This window comes from Trichoplusia ni, chromosome 9, assembly GCF_003590095.1.
Source record: "Trichoplusia ni isolate ovarian cell line Hi5 chromosome 9, tn1, whole genome shotgun sequence".
Classification (NCBI taxonomy): Eukaryota; Metazoa; Arthropoda; class Insecta; order Lepidoptera; family Noctuidae; genus Trichoplusia; species Trichoplusia ni.
In genome coordinates this window covers 13,485,059-13,506,480 of record NC_039486.1, presented here as the reverse complement: position 1 = coordinate 13,506,480, position 21,422 = coordinate 13,485,059, and the positions used below count along the sequence as shown (strand labels likewise).

At 35.1% G+C, this 21,422-nt stretch overlaps 2 protein-coding genes across 2 annotated transcripts in view; both read right to left on the bottom strand.

The window, feature by feature from the left end:
* The window catches only part of LOC113497287 (kinesin-like protein CG14535), a 564,341-nt gene that overhangs the window by 266,362 nt on the left and 276,557 nt on the right, over positions 1-21,422 (bottom strand). The window lies entirely within an intron of this gene.
* Positions 19,095-21,220, bottom strand: LOC113497297 (CD151 antigen-like). Its single transcript, XM_026876793.1, has one exon. It carries the CDS (start codon positions 21,167-21,169, stop codon positions 20,405-20,407), a length of 765 nt encoding a protein of 254 aa, XP_026732594.1. The 5' UTR covers positions 21,170-21,220; the 3' UTR covers positions 19,095-20,404.

Genomic DNA, 21,422 nt, shown 5'->3' with positions numbered 1-21,422 from the left:
CTGAAAACAAAAAATATATATAGAAAAATATTATAGTTTTCAAATTGTGGATATGGGAACCTTGGACCATCAATATCACATGTCTTACACAGTCTTAAGATAAAACTGATTCCTTAGGTTCAATAACTCAGAATAACCTAAACTCAGAAAAATTAATCCGCTTTGAGTTTAAAAATGTCATATAAATTTACTGCAATTCCATGTAGTCCATGTACAGCACCCACAGTCCTTACAGACTAGAAATTTAACAAACTGTTGTCTGAATGACCACCCATTGGTTAGAATCAGTATAAATGTCTGGCTGACAGAGGGGCTACACTCACATTTATCTAAATGATTTTCCCTCATTGTTAACTATGATTAAAGTATATTAGTGCAATAAATACTTTAGGTTTACTATGAATAGAGACTAGTTAACATCAGAAATACAGCAAGAATGCAACTCCTATAGAGATACTAAATATCAATGATATTAAACATTGCCCAATCAGCAAATTGGCAAGATTGTTGGGAACCTTCTGTGAACCTGCCCAAGAGGTTATGTTCAAACACACACAAAAAATAATAGAACAAGTTAAGTACTTAGCCTTGTTGCATAACAATAGCAATCTTGATGCTGTCAACTGACCTAAGATGGGGCCCCATTACATAATCCGAAACTATAAGAACATTATAGAAAATGTATACTAGAACTAGTTTCTAAAGCTTTTCTAATAGAATGGTGACACATTGTAATGGCGAAAACAATTGTAGTGTGGTGCCTTGTTTAGAATGATGACTTGCATTTAATACATCAATTAGAACATAATATTAACTGGATTAAAACACATTGCAAGATTATACAGCCAGAGTAACATGGCTGCAAATACATAAGTAAGATAAATAATGCTCAGTTCCACATGTAAGTCAACGAAAAAACCATACTTGTTTCGTTATCAATAGATTTTGGGCCCCACAAGTTTATCTATAGCAATAAAAACAATGTGACACACACATCTCTAAGAAGTGAGGCACCCAATAACATTAATGCTACTAAACACTAAATGTATATGCATCAATACTTAGTGGACATGAATATGTTTTTTAAGCATTCCCAACATTTGTTTACCTTACTAAATGTTTCAGATATTAATAATGACAAAGCAAAAAGTCACCAAGTTCTTATTCACCCAATTTTGGGATTTTTAACCGACAACACACACTGAGCAGACTAGGTGCCCTGACAAAAAGCATCTCTTAGGGGAAGCAGTTAGAAGCCAACGTTAGATAGCTCATTAACCATCATGTTACCATCTGTGTCAACAAAGCAGTAACCGGGATCCTATTTTGATCTTCACCCTTATTAATTAGGAAACATTAATAGAAAGTTTAGAGAATGGAGCTAGCTTCAAAACCCTAAATTTCCACAAATCAGCATTGACTCTAAAGATGGGAGAGGAATTAGGTATGGATAACAAAGGATTTCTGAGAGGCTTACTCAGATTGAGATTTGCCTGTATTACAGAAAGCCAGAACCCATATTTTGTATTGAACCAGCTAACTCATCTGCTAGCTGCCTCAAAACACAATATTATAAACATATTGCTTATGGGTTAAGAAAGTATAGATGGTTATTAAATAGAACTTGCAACAACTGGTTACAAGCAACATGATGACAAAATAGGCTAGAACATAATTATATGGCACAGGAATAACTCTTTTGACAATAGACACAAACATACATATATTATGTTAATGAAACATACAATACACCTGTATCTGAAGACACAGAATTATTTAGTTATTTATTTGAACCAAGACACAAAAATCTTCTAACTCCTAGCTTGGATAGCTGCTCAATGTGTACTAGCCGCCCTCTCATACATTAAACTAAATAGCATAGCCCATGTCACACCCTGACAATTAATAAGATGAGAATTGTGATAACCAACCTTACTCTCAGTAAAAAAGGAAAGGAACCATAATGCACTTTTTACTTTTAAGATCATAAATTATGGCTAACTTCTAAGATTTAAAGATCCTTGTAGCCTTAACCAATACCTGAAATAAGTTAACTTTACCATATTAAAAGTTTTACCCTTGGCCTTCAAAACAGTTAATCAGATATCAAATTTATACCTGCTGACAGCTGTATCCCACACTCCAGCAGTACATCTGCAAGAGCAGCAGGAATGCTCTTGAGTTTAATCAGGGAAAAAGGTGGTTTGGTTGTAGGTTCTACTACCTTTGCAAGGCCTTATAGCTCATGTCTTAGGAACCGACAACTGCAGTGACAAAAATTTTAATTTAATTTTAATCATAATTGAGTGACTTACAAACTGCAACTGACAGTAAATGGAATATCTCATTATCATCTTGTTATTTCTTATTAATAGCTTATAAATAAGAAATATTTGCAGTACCTTAAATACTTTTATTATTACTGCGCTAAAACAGAGCAAAAATTAGTAACTAATTATCTAATTTTATGGCAAAATTAAAACAATATGAAGAAAATCTGTATTACTAAAAAAATCATAATTACATTGTAAATAATTAAAAATAATTATCAAATTGTTTGACACAATTAACACAATGTGTAGAAAATTTGTTACTAAAAATTTATTGTTACATTGTTAATAATGAATAATTAATTATCAAACTGTACACAATATCACTATGTATTGGAAATGTGTCTTACTCAAAATCCATAGTTACATTGTTAAAAGCTAATGGTTAAGTATCAAATTGCACAAGGTGCAGGAAATTTGTATGACTTAAAAAAAGTCATAGTTACATTGATGTCAAAAAGACCACAAATTGGTAATTAATAGTCAATCATGAAATTGGTGGACACAGTCTCCACAATATGTGGAACAATGATAAATATATATTTATTTGCATAAACATGTGTAACATAACATAAAATTTGTTCATTGTTCCACTTAAAAACTCATATTACATTAATCTCAGTAATAGAACAAAGATAAAGAAGTATTTATTTGCCTAAAACATTTTTTGATGTGGTGAAAATATAAGGACAATATATGCATCAACATGTTCTGCCCTTTTGGCTTACAAATTTGGCATTTAGAAAAATTTGTTAATTACTACAGGCTAATTTTATAAAAAATGAAAATTAATAGTTGATCAATAATCAATGTGTATGACAGAATATATGTATTAAACATTTTTTGATGTGGTGAAAATATAAGGACAATATATGCATCAACATGTTCTGCCCTTTTGGCTTACAAATTTGGCATTTAGAAAAATTTGTTAATTACTACAGACTAATTTTATAAAAAATGAAAATTAATAGTTGATCAATAATCAATGTGTATGACAGAATATATGGATAAAAACAAATATAGATACTAATATTAGGATAATATGCCACTATAAATAGATATCTTAATAATTATAAAGCCTTAACCGCTATTCATCATATCCTGGCTTATAAGATGTACCCATTATGCCTCAATCTCTGAACAACTACTCTGTTAATCAATTATATTTCAGATCAACATGAAATAAAATTGAGGATTGGATTAACTTACCTAAGTGACATCCAATCGTAATTTTATGAAGGTTGATCTGAAATATAATCACCCACCCCAACCCCAGCATCAATAGCTGAACCCTGGCATAATGGGACCCACAAAATCATGGTTAGCTCTAAATCAGTGACGTTTAGTTGTGAGTTGCCATAGACTAAAAAACTTTTTTTTTTTTTTTTATTCTCTGAAAAAATTCGCGATGCCACACAGTAGCGAATGGGAATACTACTCTGTTAATCAATTATATTTCAGATCAACCTTCATAAAATTACGATTGGATGTCACTTAGGTAAGTTAATCCAATCCTCAATTATACAGAATAACTGGTCAATTAGCACAACGACACATAATTAGTTAATACATAATCAATTAGTTTTTATGTTGTTTTCTCACCATACAAGTCTGGACAATGGTTGACAAGTGCTGTTTGCTTGTTTTTATTACATACATACATACATAGCTAGTTGTTGCCCGCGAATCCGTCTGCTTACAGCACGCTGTAGTTTCCGTAGGACTGTTGACCTTCATTACTCACCACGAAATCATAATACTCAAATACTCAATACTGTATTTTCAATATCTGTACAATACTAGCTGTTGCCCGCGACTTCGTCCCCCTGGGTATATAAGAAGATATAAGTTATGATTTATACCTGCCCTGTTTATTAACATTTTCCATTGTATCTTTGCTCCTATTAGTCGCAGCGTGATGGTTTATAGCCTAAAGCCTTCCTCGATTAATGGTCTATTCAACACAAAAATATTTTTTTAATTTGGACCCGTAGTTCCTGAGATTAGCGCGTTCAAACAAACAAACAAACTCTTCAGCTTTATATATTAGTATAGATTTAAGTCAAAATTCAAAGCCGTAGTCTTTTCCAAAACAAACTTCGTAAAAACGTTTTTTTTTCAGTCAAAAAGTAGCTTATGTACTTTCTCAGGTTCTATTCTATCTGTGTACCAAAGTTCATAACAATCGGTTCAGTACTTTTGGCGTGAAGGGCAGACAGACAGAGATACTTATGCATATTAGTATGGAAAATGTAATTAATTTATGTGTGATTGAATGAAAGATCACATGGTGAAAAAGTTGATGAATTGTTTTTGTGATTTTGACATTGTTTATCTGTAGAGATGTAGGAATAATTGTTGGTCAATTCAGGAATAGCAAATTTTATAATCAATTTTTTTTTTCATTTATTTAAGAAAGGCTTACAGATTAATAACAGCATTTAGATACTAACTATAGTTTTAACTAGTTACCAATAACAAGCCCCCACATATTAAATATATAGCAGTGATAGCCTAATTATAATGGTATGATCGTTGGAATGTCAAGACAAAAGTAGGTGTAGGTTCAAATCCTGCAAAAAATCAATGTGTTTTTGAATTCATTTGCTTATTACTAAGTAATTATCATTTGCTAAAAATTGTGAATTAGAACATTGTGAGGAAGCGGGAAACCTGAGATTTTTTCAAGGGTGTGTGATTTTCGTCCAGCCTTTTAAAAGTTATCACCATCACCATCATCATCAACCCGTCTTTGACCAGTGCTGGACATAGCACTAAGCTGATGATCTATTCTTACTCAACTGCGTCCAAATATGGGCAAAGTTTTTTACATCTAGTAGACCCAGAACTTTTAAACGAGAATATAAAAACGCGGGAAAAACCCCCGTTTTTATTTTCCCACGTTTTTGTACACCTATTTTCTTGTTTGTTTGTTTGTCGTTCCGGTTGGATTTTTGCAACTCATTTTTAAGGCACTTCCCGATAAGCAGGCAGCAGGCTGAAATTTCAGGGTAGCTTCAAACCCGATGACAATTTGCAACTATAAAAAAGGCTGAACCGATTTTGATAAAATTTCAATGGAGTGACATTTAAAGTGATTATTTGATTTATTTTAAGGTTATTTCAATGTTAGATATATTTGAATATAATTCTTCACATTCTAAATACCATGTCCACTTAAAACTTTGCTTCTCAAGGGAAACAACTTACAGGAACGTGATAATTTTCTGTTATTACATTGCACACCTTAACATGCAGTTAAGCGACTCTCGCCAAGGTCGGTATTCGGATGGGTGACCCATTGAGAAACCTGTGCAATTCTGACTCACTTTACGAGTCAACGTAAATCGATTTTGCAATACGTATCGGCCGATAGGTGTAAACAAGATTCCGAAGAAATGATTTTAAACCATAAGGTTGAAGTTATAAAGTCGATTTTAAAGTGGCAACAAATCAGAAATATTTTTCTCACGTATTGGTTTTCCGTAACAGTTGATTTTGGATTTTAAGCCGTGCAGTTACGGTCTATATTTGCTTGAGTTAAAAAAATGTTATGAACATGTTTATATCAAGTTCTATGCATAATATGGTTTTAATATTTTATGTTTTACTTCATAAAGTTCAAAATGGCATGTATTAAAACTTTGCTAGACTTTTCGAAGTTGCTACGTAATTTAAACCTTATGACGTTTGACACAAGATTTAAATTAGCTTGTGACGAAATCTTGATAAGTTTATTATACAAAGTTTTCTATTCCAAGATGTTAAATATTAATAGTTATGTAATAGATACTTCCTGTTATGGTTTCCGATAAAAATAATCGTAACAGTACAATATTACCTAGCGACTCAGTAGTTACCAATATGGATAGGTTAGGGATTCGATTTTGTTAATAAAAAACGAATAAAGCTTTGATATTTCATTGTTGAATTTCAAAATCACGATTTACGCTAACGCCATCAAAATTCTGTTTAGTAGTTTCTGTTTGATGTACCAAACATACATACACTTAGTTATAAGTTATGATAGGATTACAAAAAAACACAATAGATAAGTCACGACAGATAAAGTAAATTACCGGAAACAGGGAGATATATGTATGAAACGGGTTGCGAACCCCAGACCTACCCCACTGCTGACCCTCTGTGCATCCAAGTGTACTGAGGGGTGAAGATACCAAATGATTTATAACAATATCTATTATTAACTTAATGTTTATTGCTCAAATCCTATCCGGTTCAAATCACATTAATTTGATTCGATTCAATAGATGACTTCTATGAATTGTGTGCGGATTCGATTCCCATGCGGTACCGACAGCAGTTAAAACTATGAAAAATAGTAAGATATAAATCGAATAAAATAGCTTTGCATTTTTATGTGGAAAAATCATAAACGAAATCCATCAGAATCAAAAAGTAGCATTTTTGGTATGTACGTCAATTCATACAGACAGCACCCAGTATCGCCCGCAAATCCTTTTCCTAAAAACCGTAGTCGTGATGAAGAAAAAGCGCATCAAACTACAACCACATAGGACGATGTCACTTCTGTTACAATATAATACAAATGATTACACACATACATAAGTTGATTATGAAGGCACCGCAGCCGAATGAGACGGTGCTTCAACACACCATGGTGGGGTATGACAACTAGAATATACTAATGGACTACAGGCCAGGGACACTAAAACTCTGCGAACAACCAATCTATATCTATACTAATATATAAACCTGAAGAGTTTGTTTGTTTGTTTGTTTGAACGCGCTAATCTCAGGAACTACTGGTCCAAATTGAAAAAACAACTCAATTGTGTTGAGTAGACAATTAATCGAGGAAGGCTTTAGGGTATAAACCATCACGCTGCGACTAATAGGAGCGAAGATACAATGGAAAATGTGAAAAAAAACAGGACGGGTATAAATCATAACTTACATCTTCTTCTACCCACGGGAACGAAGTCGCGGGCAACAGCTAGTACTAATATATAAAGCTGAAGGATTTGTTTGTTTGTACGCGCTAATCTCAGGAACTACTGGTTCAAATTTAAAAATATTTTTTGCATTCAATAGACCATTCATCGAGGAAGGTTTTAGGTAGTAGTTTTATATACCACCACGATGCGACTAATAGGAGCGAAGATACAATGGAAAATGTGGACAAAACAGGGTAGGTATAAATCATAACTTATATCTTCCAACCACGCGGACGAAGTCGCGGGCAACAGCTAGTATAGTATATGTCACAAGACTAGAACTTCGTAAATGAGATTGTTTATCAAAATACGTTGCTGACATTACAAACATTTGTCTGATGTTGTCTGTGGTGAGGATCTAAGCTACAAGTACACAAGTTTATCAATCACAGGTTAAGCTACGATTGATACAGTTGGTCGAGGGATGAGTGACCACTTATTTTTTTCGAAAAGCACCTTCAATCGTTGATTTTTGACGTTCGTTACGGCTAGTTAGAAGCTGGAACGTCAGCCAGTCTAACTAAGGGGTATCGTGTTACCCAGGTAACTGGGTTGAGGAGTTCAGATAGGCAGTCGCTTCTTGTAAAACACTGGTACTTAGCTGGACTCAGTTAGACTAGAAGCCGGTATCAACCTAATTGGAAAAAAAGATAGTGTAATGATGAAATTAAATATAAATTTTGGGAAAGAATAGACATGATACATAACAGTTTCATTAAGACCAGTCTATTAAAACGATTTCGACACAAATTGCTAAAATATTTGGTTATAAATGCCAGCTCATTACGATTTGATGGCAACACTGCGGAGCTGATACATTCACTATTACACAAGTGTTTAATTATTCAGCATTTAGTCTGACTGGTGCAGTAGGTTGGGGCTGGGGTTTCTGAGAGGTCAATATGGTTCCTGTGTAACATAACGTGTGAATATTATACATGAAGGTATACCTATGGTTTGTAAGAGCGTGACACGAGACTTGCTCAGGGTTGTCCTTTGTCACGTTACTCCTATGTCACGCTCTTCAGGTGTTTCGCAGACGAAGTCTATAATACCAAGTTTATTACCTGCTCATATCGATCGATAATTAGGATTCCGTAACCAAAGGGTAAAAACGGCATCCCATTTCTGAAGCTCTACTGTCCATCCGTCTGTTCGTCTGTCTGTCCGTCACTAGGATGTACTTTAGGAACCGTGATAGTTAGACGGTTAAAATTTTCACAGGTGATGTATTCCTCTTGCCGGTATAACAATGATTAATAAAACTATTATGGTCAAACTTTTGATCCATTGTCGTTACTCAATGAATATTAATAATTGTCTCCAATATGGCTCAATACGTGATTTTGTTACTGTCTTGATTTGTATAATCCTCCGCAGACAAACTCGCGTGCACTAGCTAGTATAATACAAACAGTATTTTCTTCCTACTCAACACATATGAACTACAAGGAACGACTGTCTATTTCCTCAATAGAAACACTATACGAATATAAAACTATAATCGCAGCTGATATAAAGATGTTCGCATGATGTCATAGGTCTAAGAGTCAGATATCAGATGATAGCGTAGTCATTGCCACTGTTCCTTATGTAAGGATCAGTGGGATGCTGTGATCATCTAAATAGTCTGGTAATACTATAACTTCTAATATATAAAATTCCCGTGTCACGATGTTAGTTACCGTACTCCTCCGAAATGGCACCGATTCTTACCAATTTTTATATGCGTATTAGCTAGAAACTAGAAATAATTTATTAGGAAAAACAACGTTTGCTGGGTCAGCTAGTAGGAATGTAAACCGGTTAAGTGTAATTCAGTCATGAGGCTCAGAGTTCCGTACAAATAGGCATAAGACGTACAGACAGACATAAAATAAAAAGATATCATCCATCATCAATCACATTTACAACCTTACCAAGTGTTGCTTAATATCGTTTTTTTTAATATTCAGTACTTACCTAAGCTTCTAAAGGATACATGGTCATTGAAAATTTTAATTCTTTTAATATAATAACATTTATTTACAATAATTTAGCTATCTACAACAATTTATGAGATACAACCTGGTGACAGACGGACATGCAGCGGAGATTTGTTATAGGATTTACTTTTTCCATTTGTGAAATTATCATTACAATAATAATTTCACAAATTTCAAATACGAAATAATCATTCACACTAACCTCTGCCAAGAGTGCAACGACTAAGAAGAAGAACCTAACTCAATATCTACTCAATAAATTAACGCGCTAATGTAAACGACAATCAAAAAAATATTAACCTCAATTTTATTTGCATTTAACAATGAATCATATTTCATTCATGAAGTCACAAGAACTCTAAAATAAAACTTTATAATGTATTATCTAACAGAAACCGCTGTGTGAGCAAATTCTGCGTAATTTGTGCATAGGTTGTGTTACGTCACGTTATTGAATGTTCTGACCTCGGTGTAAGACGAACAGACACTTGGATGGTCAAATCATTATAGTTTTGTTGCAAGTATGTGATCAATTGGAGTTTCTTGCCGGTTCTTCTCCATAAGAGAGACACTTTGGAACCGCGCAACTAGAGCCATCACCTTAACGTTTTGAAAGTGCCTGGAAAACGGCCTACTTGAAATAAAAACTTTTGATTTTGAATTTTATTGCCTAGGTGATTTTCAAGGTTAAATCTGGATGTGTTTTAGACAGAAAATTGTAATGTCTTTTCGAAATTTATTTATTTACATTGAAAAACAATTCGATGGCACGCATAGCCGGAAGGTGAAAGTCACCATGCCAAAGCCACTGTGCTTGATATCGGGTTCGATTCCCGCGTAGAACCAGATTTGTTTGATTCTTGCTTGTTCTTAGTCTGGGTGTCTTTGTGCATGTGACTTGGTTGTTTGTGAAACGCACCGCGAAATAAGGATTAAATTCCTTAGCACGGGCGTCGTGTAAAACTATGTGCCTAGAACAAAGCATTGTTCAACCAAATTTCGACTAATTTTCAAAGAAGTTTGAAGTTAAATGTAGCATGAGAAAAGTGTCGTATGTAGGTAGGTACTTTGCTAATACAGTATAAGAGAATTAACAACTTAATCATGTTGCCTTCGAAACCGCCATTGAAGAATTAGGCCGAGCGATCTGTCCTTAACGTTTTTACTTTAAAGCAAAAAAATAATATTATCATAGTTTTTGTGCGTAATTCATTATTTAAGAGTTATTATTGAATGTTCAAAGTATTTACTAAGATGGTGACATACACCATACATATATTGTACCAGTTGATTTTTTATTGAGGTTGAAGTTGATCTGATGAGGAGCTCGTGGCTAACCTATAACCGCATAAGTGATTCGATCACAGGTTAAGCTATGCTTGACGCGGTTGGTCTGTAGATGGGTGACCATCTTTGTCATAACGAGTTCCTCCGTGTTTCGGAAGGCACGTAAAATTGTGGGTCCCGGCTGTTATTCCTACATCTTTGACAGTCGTTACAGGTAGTCAGAAGCTTGAAAAAGTCTGACAGCCAGTCTAACCAAGGGGTATCGTGTTGCCCAGGTAACTGGGTTGAGGAGGTCAGATAGGCAGTCGCTCCTTGTAAAACACTGGTACTTAGCTGAAACCGGTTGGACTGGTAGCCGACCCCAACATAGTTGGGAAAAGGCTAGGCCAATGATGTTGAAGTTGATTTGACTCCCGGGGCGACCATGGACGTGTGCCTGCCTACGGTGATCGCCAGACTTGGACCGACAGGTATATGCCGAACGGCGCGTTCATGTTCCACGCGAAAAGCTGAAAAAAGGGATGCAAACCAATATCTGTCTGATTGTTCGTAAGGGCATCCCCAGTAAACAAAGCGCAAAGACAGGAAAATAGGTGATTTTTAGTCAGTAAAATATCTGTCTCTCCCCTCCACACACCCCAAAAAACGTTTGAATATTATCAGGAACCAACCGATATTTAAATCTATTAATACTATTTTATAGCTAAACATGCAGTTATCTTACAAATGCAAGTCAAAGCAGAAACAATCACTCTCACATCTTACAATTTTTATCGATAACTGATACAGCTTCCATCAAAGCTATTCATCTCGTAAGATCAACTAGCAGTCCAGGTCACATTCCACGCTTATCAGCTAAATGCTTGCTCAATCATTAACATATTTGCTATAATCTTAATGTGTAACCCCACAAGTGGGTGCCCAGATAATCTTAGTACTGAAGTATTTCTGATGTGGTAATTATTAAAAGAGATAAAATGTTGTTGTGCGAGATAAGACATATTTTGGATGTCTAAATAAGTTCGCAATAAAGAGAAAGAGTATTCAAATGTTTTTGAGGTCAAGGATGATACATTTTTGAAAAATAAATAAATGCGGACAACATTACATACGTTGTTCTGAACCCAAAGTAAGTTGCTAAAGCACTTGTGTTATGGAATTCAGATACAACGAAGGTACCACAAACACCCAGACCCGAGACAATGTAGAAATGTAAATTTTTACATTGACCTGACCGAGGATCGAACCCGGGACCTCAGAGCTAGCGACACCTTGAATTGCCATCTATAAGGCAATATTAGTTTCACAAACAATTTAGTCACAGAACCCAGATAATAGATACGTAAAAAATGTTGTATCGATGAAACGTGAAAGCTGGCTTCTATCTCTAATATATATTTTTTTCAAATTGTCAATACTTTAATTAATTATGATTTTAATTCTTCTTTATTTATCATTAAATCTAACGATAGATCTAACGGACATGTCTGAATACCAAGATTCTTATTCATGTAGCAATTGCCAATATGACCTTCACATTTTTTTACAGACAATGCGGTTTTTCTCTGACACACTGATTGTCAGAACTATGTAGTCTGTAAGTCAGCCACATATACTAAATCTTGCAACTCCTGTAAGCCAAGATCGATAATGATGAAAAGAATATACCAACAAGTCATTTAGGGTATGCGTGTGCTAAGGAAATGTTGGACTTCGCAACGAAATTAACCAGATATGGCTAATAAAAATTCTAGTGACTAAAATTTCAAAGGTGACTTAGATAGCAGGAGATAGAAAATATCTAGAAGTTGTTTCGTTGTGTTAAGTTATACCCATCCATAAACAAACCTCATCGAAAGTGGTTGATTAATACAGCTTTAACTTAGCAACGAGTCTTCATAGTATTTATAAACTTTTTCCATACATTTTACATTCAATCAAGAAAATATGCTCATATTTATAATTGAATTAATTATAAACCGGTTCCTATTGAAGACATGTTTATTTTAAAGTGTGACCGTATCGCACGTGTTTAAGAGACCGTTTTATAATACAATAAGTTAAGTTAAAGGATATGAAAACACGTGCGTTTTTATTTGACTGTTTGACACGTCATGACATTACGTAGTTAAAACATAGGTGTAAATTTAAACCTAGATATAAAGTCCTGAACAAAATTTACCGTCCTAATTGGCTTAATACATCTTATACAAACAATTTTTGTAAATTAAATCTTAAGTGTGTGGCTTAAAGTCGTTTTTACAAAAGGTGCAAAAGGCTATGCAGTTTCTATATCTTTCTTGGACATTTTGGTTAGATTAATTTGACGTTTTTAAGACACTAATTCTTTATTTTCATATGTTTGAGTAACAATAAAAAAAATATCAAGGTCTGGACTTTAAAGGAGACTATGACCCCTGAGTTTGCTTCGACATTTCTTCACAGGGCAGTCAGATAGGAAACGTCGACTCCAGCGTTCTCAAAAAAGACATGTAAAAGTGATGATATATCTTATTTGCAGAATAAATGATTTCATTTCATTTTCATATTAATATTAGAGATCTAAAAAGTATCTACAATGCATATACCTTGAGACAGTTATTTTAAGTCTTTGTTGCTATTGTTAAGTATGATTTTAAAGCCATAGTCTTAATTTTTTTTTAACATATTGCATCACCCATTTATCACAACTTAAGCAACTATTCGTCACTTGAACAATCATGGCGGAAAAATGTCGTCTACCAATCGTTACCGGGGAATATGTGAAGCTGTATATTAAAAACCACTTTAGTAAAACAGGATACTTTCTAAAAACATTCCTAGTTTAATTATCATCAGAATTTTATAAAAGAAAAATAAGTTTGTTTTCCCTGCACATTCAAATGTCGAGATGAATTATAGTAGCTTAGAAAACTGACTCCACGAATAGCCGAGTGGTTGAAGCCCACAGACTGCGTCGTGTCGTGGGTTCGTTCCCGTATAACAAGCTTCTGTGTGATCCACGAATGCTTGTCTCAAGTCTTGGTGTCCTTGTGCATGTGATTTGGATGTTTCTGAAACCAATGCGATATAAAAATTTAATTGCTTTGTGCAGGAATCTTTTTTTTTTGCAAAAGCTGGCTGGACGAAAGTCAATGGAAGAAACTTCCTTGATCAAAACGATTACTTAATTACGACATGTAATAATTCTCACATGACCATATATATTTAGAAGCACATAATAAAGAGGTACCTCCAACCAACAGCAGAATAAGTAGCGTTCATCTTAATGTTCATCGCGTTTGGTTTGAAAAGAACCAGTTTTTTTAAGCAAGGTCAGAAGTTTTAGCGGCGTGGTACTTTAGTGCCCTTTCACTAAACATTACGACATCTTACGTAGCACTAAAGTACCAGTTCGTGTTATTTAGGTCACTCTCGTTTTCTATTTATGTTTTTTGAGACTGTGGGAAGTTTTAGACTTGTGAGCTGTTTTGTGGTTGTCATTGTATTGTATGTTGACTTGGCGTGTGTTTTTTACCCGGCTGCAAAGAAAAGTGGTATGTTTTTCGTGCCTATCTTGTATGTGATATTATTTATTTTCAAATCTCCTGAACCGCTGAACGGATTTACATAATTAAGGTATTATTTATATTAATTATTAGGTACTGTTTATAAATTCAAATGAAATCTACCCATAGTTCCATTTTAGGCTATTGAAATACATCATCTGAAAAAAATATTTTTTTTGTTGTAATGGTACATGAGATTCGTTCGGATTTTTGATAGGTATCATCCCACAAGCTTATTTGTTTGTATATATAGTTTTATTGCGTGTTTATTTTGTTATATATATTTTTTTTATAAATAAATCTTCTAATAAAACAAAGGTTGAAAATCAGTTTAAATATGCTACGAGAAGTACTCGTATATGCTTCTAAATGTTCTATGTCCAGTTTTGTCTTAATTACATTGAATTGTGAATATTTTTAACAAGATGGCCTTGTAACTATATACTTGTACATTTTATGTAAATTGCTGAATGTTTAAAACCATTAAAAAGATCACTCTTTGACCTCTCAGTGTAGATCTAAAATAAAATATGCTTTAGTATAATCTTTCTTACTTAAAATACTTTGACTTAGTTAAACATTAAGAACTAACTAATGATTCTTCATCCGCATCAATATAGCCTGCCACAGAAAAATAAAATCCAAGATGGTTTAAGTTTTTTTATTTTTAAATTAGTACCTAAGACTAATAATTAGCACTAACAAACATTAGTCATTTAATCAAATGAAACTATATGAATAAATGTCTTTTCTTTGATTTGACATGACCTTACATCAAAAAAACTCGCGTTGAGTCTGAATTGAGTCGTGTATGAAGGATTGCAACGCATTGCCTTACACTGACACAAAAACTCGGATGACGTAGCGCGGCGATTCAGGTTTAGCCAGTAAGAGTCTGACACTACACATATCCTCCCGCAAGAGAGTGGGTGTCCAGGAGTATTTCCGAGCCTTAACAAAAAAAAGATCTGAATTTACTCGAGAAATCCCGATAAAGGCTTTGAATTATTTCACGCAGATTAACTTTCTCAAATGCATATTATATTATTAATTAAATTAATAAACAAAAAACACTTACTTTACCTATAAAACTCAAGTTACATCGTAATTATTAAATACGTGATAATTTCGAATGAATTCGTCGACGTGCAAATATGTGCGTTTAGAGAAACGTCATAATTATATAAACATGTGCTATTATGTGTATTTAGATTGGATTTAGTCTTTGTTTCTATAAGCTTTGTTTGTGTTATGAGTCAAATGGTTTAATATTCCGTGACTTCGTCCGCGTGGTTAGAAGATATAAGTTATGATTTATACCTACCCTGCTTTTTCCACATTTTCCATTGTATCTTCTCTCGCATTAGTCGCAGCGTGATGCTATTTAGCCTAAAACCTTCCTCGATGAATGGTTTATTCAACACAAAAAGCATTTTTCAATTTGAACCAGTAGATCCTGAAACTCTTCAGCTTTATATATTAGTATAGATTATTATGAGTCAAAAATATAAGACTCAGTACTAATAGCCTGTGGTTTTTCAGAGAAACGAGTAGGTAGGTAGCACGTGCAGATTATTTACAGTTTCAACCATTATTTGCGTCACAACAGAATAAAAACAATACTCCCATTCAAATACTAACCACAGTATATACATTCGTTTAATTCTGGTTCGGTCTAATGTCATTGTGGGAGAGAGATGGCGCTTTACTCGCGTGTAGTCCTGTCACGCTTACACAACGCCAAGACCTTAACTTTAAAAGTTCATGGTAAGGGAATTAAACAAAAGCAATTATAAAAATAAATAAATAAAAGTCAATTGCATTGGTATTTGTGATTCACTCAAAGTAAATTGGCCGTTGTTAATTAAAATTAGTCAAGCGATAGTTTTTGTTAAACTGAAACTGAATGAAATGATTCAGACCAAAAATGTATTATTAAATATTATTAGACAAGTATTTGTATTATCCATGAATACTTTACCTGAGTTCGGATTTCTTTATTCAATTTGAATGATTGGGAAACTCCCGACACATAGATTTGTTTAAAAAAATAACATAAATATACCTTTGACAAAACATTTGTGAATGACACATGCTTGTCCTATCCAGGAATTGAACCGGCGGCACCTTATGCACAGTGGTCATCTGTGAGTTGAAATTTGAAATACCAGAATCTGAAATTGCCGATACTTGTAAACAAAACTGATCTTCTCTATTCTATTCATGAGAACTACCAACCATCCTGTCTATATACCAGAATGTTACTCCACCAGAGGTGTGTTAACAGGCTGGTATTATTCATCATCATCATCAGCCCATATTCGTCTACTGCTGGACATAAGCCACCAAAATTGCCATCGAGATCGATCTTCGTCTCCTCGCATCCAGCTCCTGCCATCTTGCGCAGATCACTTCACCGTGCCTGAGGACGTTCTACACTACGTTTGCCGTTTACACTGGTATTACTATCACAAGTAAATGTCCATGATGTTAATGTGAAGTCACAAAGCGACTCATTGTCAATGTCAGTCATGGCGCAATTGTAACTGGATTAGTTTTTTTGTCTAGATCGACCCACTAGTCACACCTGAATGACTATAGCATAAAAGATTACTGTAATAAACAGCCGTTTTTAAACTAGAGGGTAATGCATATTCTGCCCTATAATGTCTATGACTAGGTATTTTTTTGGGTGTAGCCCGCCACATATGCCCGTCATTGCCACTCCTGTAAGCCAGGATCTACAATGAAACCAACTAAAACCACCGAAACACCGCTGAGCCTATCTCAAAATATAATTTGAATATCCTTTTAATTTTGATTGGTTATGGTCAATTGTCTAGGGGTCTAGGGTTCGAACTATGGTAGGCAAAAAACAGTATCCGTATTTTATTAAATAGTACAGAATGGTGAGGCGTTACTTGTTTTTTTAATAATTTACATTAAAGTATCTTACTTCTAAACTTTCCTTTTGATGGCATGTGAGAAGAAGAAGTTGTGCGAAAAAGTAAATCTTTTTGACGAAATTACTATATTTTTAGACATTTTCAATTGTATTTCTATGTGCACTCACTTAATTCTTTATCAATTTAGCGTGACTCACTGCCGGATATAGCCCTTTTTTATCTATCCCACTGTGTCCCACTGCTGAGCAAAGGCCTCCCCCAAAACTTTCCATGATATTCTGTCCTGGGCCTCATGGAACCAGCGCGTGCGGTAACCGTTAAGATCGTCTCGTCATCGCTTCCTAGTCCTCCCACTCTGACGCCGTCCGTGCGCTGGCTCCCATAATGTGGTGATTTTGGGCCAGCGATCGCTGTTCATGCGACATAGGCCTCTCACGAAAAAAATTGAAAGGCCATCTATGAAATATCTAACCAAAAACAAACTTTACTATACATAATCACTAACAAAATACACACAACATATATATCATCATTGGCTCGGAGTACTTTCCCGCGCATGCGTGAAGTTATTATACTTGAGTATATTACAACATGTTTCAGTCTGCTGTTGGTCTCACGTGACTGACCCCACGTGGCTTTGTTTACATATAGACATGAAACAAAAGCTTTGCAAGTAGAGCATGTTACCTACACACAGATTTATTGAAAAGAAAATGATCATAATATTTTTATGATCGTTTTCATGAGGCGGGTTTATTTACATATAGAGGTGAAATAAATAAAAGCCTTTGGTGGATGTAGAGCATGTTACCTACATATTTAGATATAATGATTTAATTGTAAAGAGAATGATGTTTTTACAATATTTTTTGAGGTAATCTTAATTAGTTAAGTTATTACGGTTTATGGACGCGCCTTTATCCTGAAATAAATAATGTTATGATTTTTGTTGAAATGTCAAATAAATTGTCTTTGAAAATCCAGAAAATTGTTGTATGATATAAGTATAAGTGTATAAACTAATTTAGAGGATTTCCTGAACGATATTTTTAAATGCATCCTTAAATGGTGTTTAGTTTTTATCATTAAGCCCCGAGGAACCCCGAATTACCTTACAACAAATTCATAAAACTAGCTTCAAATCAAAACTGTTAAGGCAAACTTGATAAAAAAATACAGACAAATGAAGAAACTCGGTATTTTTGAAATGGATTTCAAATTCGTACAAAACTACACCAAAAATAAAAACTTAAAAACTACGCTTCAAACAAAAGAAACTTGATTTCCGAATACTTAATTGTCATGACGTAACTGTCAAATTCTTCGGCTCACATCGGCAATTTCCGTCAATAGTCGGAGATATGTGATTATGTAAGAATGTTTGGATAAAAACTAGTTTGGGCGTAGAAAAGGGCTACTAGTCGTATTAAGTTATATAATCGAACTAATATTTTAAAAAGGTGAAAGTTTTTACAAAAATTTATTGGTCTATAGCTGACAAACTACTCAACAGATTTAAACAAATTTTTACACATAAATAGTTTGTAATCTATATTCAAAGTTGTATAAGTTTCATCTTGATATATTAATGGATTTAGGAGATATTGGTACTCTTGAAGGACGCTGACAAACAAAAAAATCCATGTCAAATAGAGAACTTTTCCATACACAGTTCTCAACATTTGTATGAGTTGTATGGACACCTTGTATAATGTATGGCGTTGTATGTGTTTGTGTGTTAAGTCAATAACTTTCCAAGTTATGCAATGAAGTGAAAAGGAAATTATAATTAAGTGCCATTGTGCTTAGGAGCGGAAGCTATTAATTTCGCTTAATTTCTTGAAAGGGAATTTATTTTTGTTAATGATAATAATTACCTTAGCTAATGATTTTATAATTACTTGCTTGTTAATTATAATTATTCAGGTTATCTATTAATAAAAGGTATTTCTGTCTGTGTGTTAATAGCGACGACTTTACTGTATATTTTAATGCATTGACGCAATCGAATATTTTATATTAATATATTCGTAAAAGAATGAGGAAATAAAAACCAGCATTTTCTTCTAAATATTTAAACATTTATTTTATTACAAACGAAACGACTTAAGACTAGTCTCGACTTAATAATACATTATTATTATTTATTTAAAGTATGAAAATAACTTATAAATATCAGCTAATAATTATTACAGTAATAATGGTTGGGGTTACTTACTTACCTATAAAATGATAGATTTTTTTTTTGCATGCAATATATTTTCTTTTTTTTTCTCGAAAGTTTGTACCTATACTTTCTTTGGCAATTGGACATCTATTAAAATACATGTATATGTTAAAAAATATATTTTAAATATGGCTTCATATAAAGGACGGACATTCGTTCCAAAACTTACTTATAAAGTTAAAACTCTATCATTAAAACTCGATACAAAACAATATATATCTCTTGTGATTATAATAAGGTAAGAACACCAATGTTGGCACATTATTTACTTCTACTTGAGAAACACGTTTATAAAAATTGTGAAATCTGTTTCGTAATAAATTAACATATGTTCGGCTGAGCATACTTGATACACACAATACGTCTTGCGTAAAAATTGGCATACACCGATGGACCATAGCGAACAGACTCACCATTCCGAACGACAAACACAAACGGGGCCATTACGGCACTCCTACTACACGTTACACAACGCCGCGGCCTCAGCACGCCTCAACAGCGAGTAGCTGCCGCCAGCTCGTCACCACGAGCTCATTTGAGGTCACATTTTTCTCATAGACGACCTTCTACCAACGAACAATCTCCAGCCGTCCATGGACGTCTATCAACGCGAAATATAACTTACGAAACTTACATACCGAGCTATGAATACCTAACATTACGTTAATCGTGTGTGTCGGAGACACTTGGTGGGGGCGAGGCCAGATTCACCACGTCTTAGGTACAATGAGGTCCATGTGAGTCAGTGCAGGTACCTATTATGATTCATTGAGTTAAGAAGGAAACAACTGATTAGGCCCACTCGCTCGAATAATACCATCTTAATATAAACTTTGACCTAAGTCTGGCGGGCGACAATCAACACAAATTAAACTATGAGATTGCTTGATTAAAGCAAATTAACCTAACCGAATAACCGATGGAATGTATTTTAATCAGATCTATAAGAATAAAGGTTTCAGGCTTTCCTTTGGCAAGGAAACGAACTTCATCTTAAAAGTAGATAGATATGAGAAGTACCGTGAAAGAAGGGAACTTAGAAAGGGAAAGTTACTTCAGGTCGCGAGAGTCGGTATCGGGTCGTTAAAGTCTCGTACCTAGCGTGTCGCGGCATCGGTCGGTATAATACTGTGGCACAGGACCTAGCACTCCGTCTCACCTTCCTTCCTCTCCGTGATATAGTGTTCCACTTCCCGCAGCGAGTGGAACAGTTTCCACGCGAGCACTACACCGGTTATCTCCACGAGCGAGATCAGGAGAGAGGCTCCCGCGACCGAAGAGCTGATGATTTTGGTGTAAACTGACGCCACTTTAGCACATCCGAGTCGTTCGTTCGCTTCCTTGTCGGTGAAGTCGCAGGTCGCGCGGTAGTAGCTGTCCAAGCAGCATGTCAGCGGCAGGTCGTTCCTCCAACTCCTGTAGTCTCTCGCGTCGTTGGCTCCACAGCACCTCAGCTTCCTCTCGATCCTTCCGAACTGCTTGAAGACGTCAGGGTTGGACTGCGAGTTGTAGTATCCATCGTACACTGTATCCTTGATGAATCTGTCCGTGTCTTCACCGTCGACGTACACGAAGATGAGGGTGGCTGCGATCACTTGTCCGACAACAATGAGGATCATGAAGAGGCCGTAGATGCCGAGCATGCCGCGGCTCTCGCGGTTGGTGCCGCACCAGCCGCAGAAGGCCACCATCATAACGAACAGTCCGAGCAGGATGAAGAGCCATGGCGCGACCTGAGGCCAGTACACCCGGTAGTCCAACAGGTAATGGTTGCTATTCCTGAGGCTGACAAACTCGGTCAACTGCACAAAGAACCAGATCCCGGTCGCGGCGGTCACTAGCCCGAACACCGCGTAAATGATGTTCATAACATAGAGAGTGTTTTTGATAAGCTCGTCTTTCCCCATGGTGAGTCCGTACGCACGCGCGGTTGCCAACGGAATGAGAGGCGAGCTTGTGATGCAACTAGTTTTATTAACTCCGGCCGCGCCTTGCGCGTGCGCAGCCCGCTTCACGCCGTCAAACCTACCTGCCAAGCATTGCTGATTGCTTTGCGATTATTCATCTTTATTATGTTGACCTGATTAGCGTGATGTGAATTTTTATGCAATGACACATTACAGTAGTAGATATTGTCTGTTCCATGAACAACAGTCTCAG

Excerpts from the sequence above, each read along its gene's own strand:
- LOC113497297 (XM_026876793.1), bottom strand. The coding sequence starts at position 21,169 with ATGGGGAAAGACGAGCTTATCAAAAACACTCTCTATGTTATGAACATC.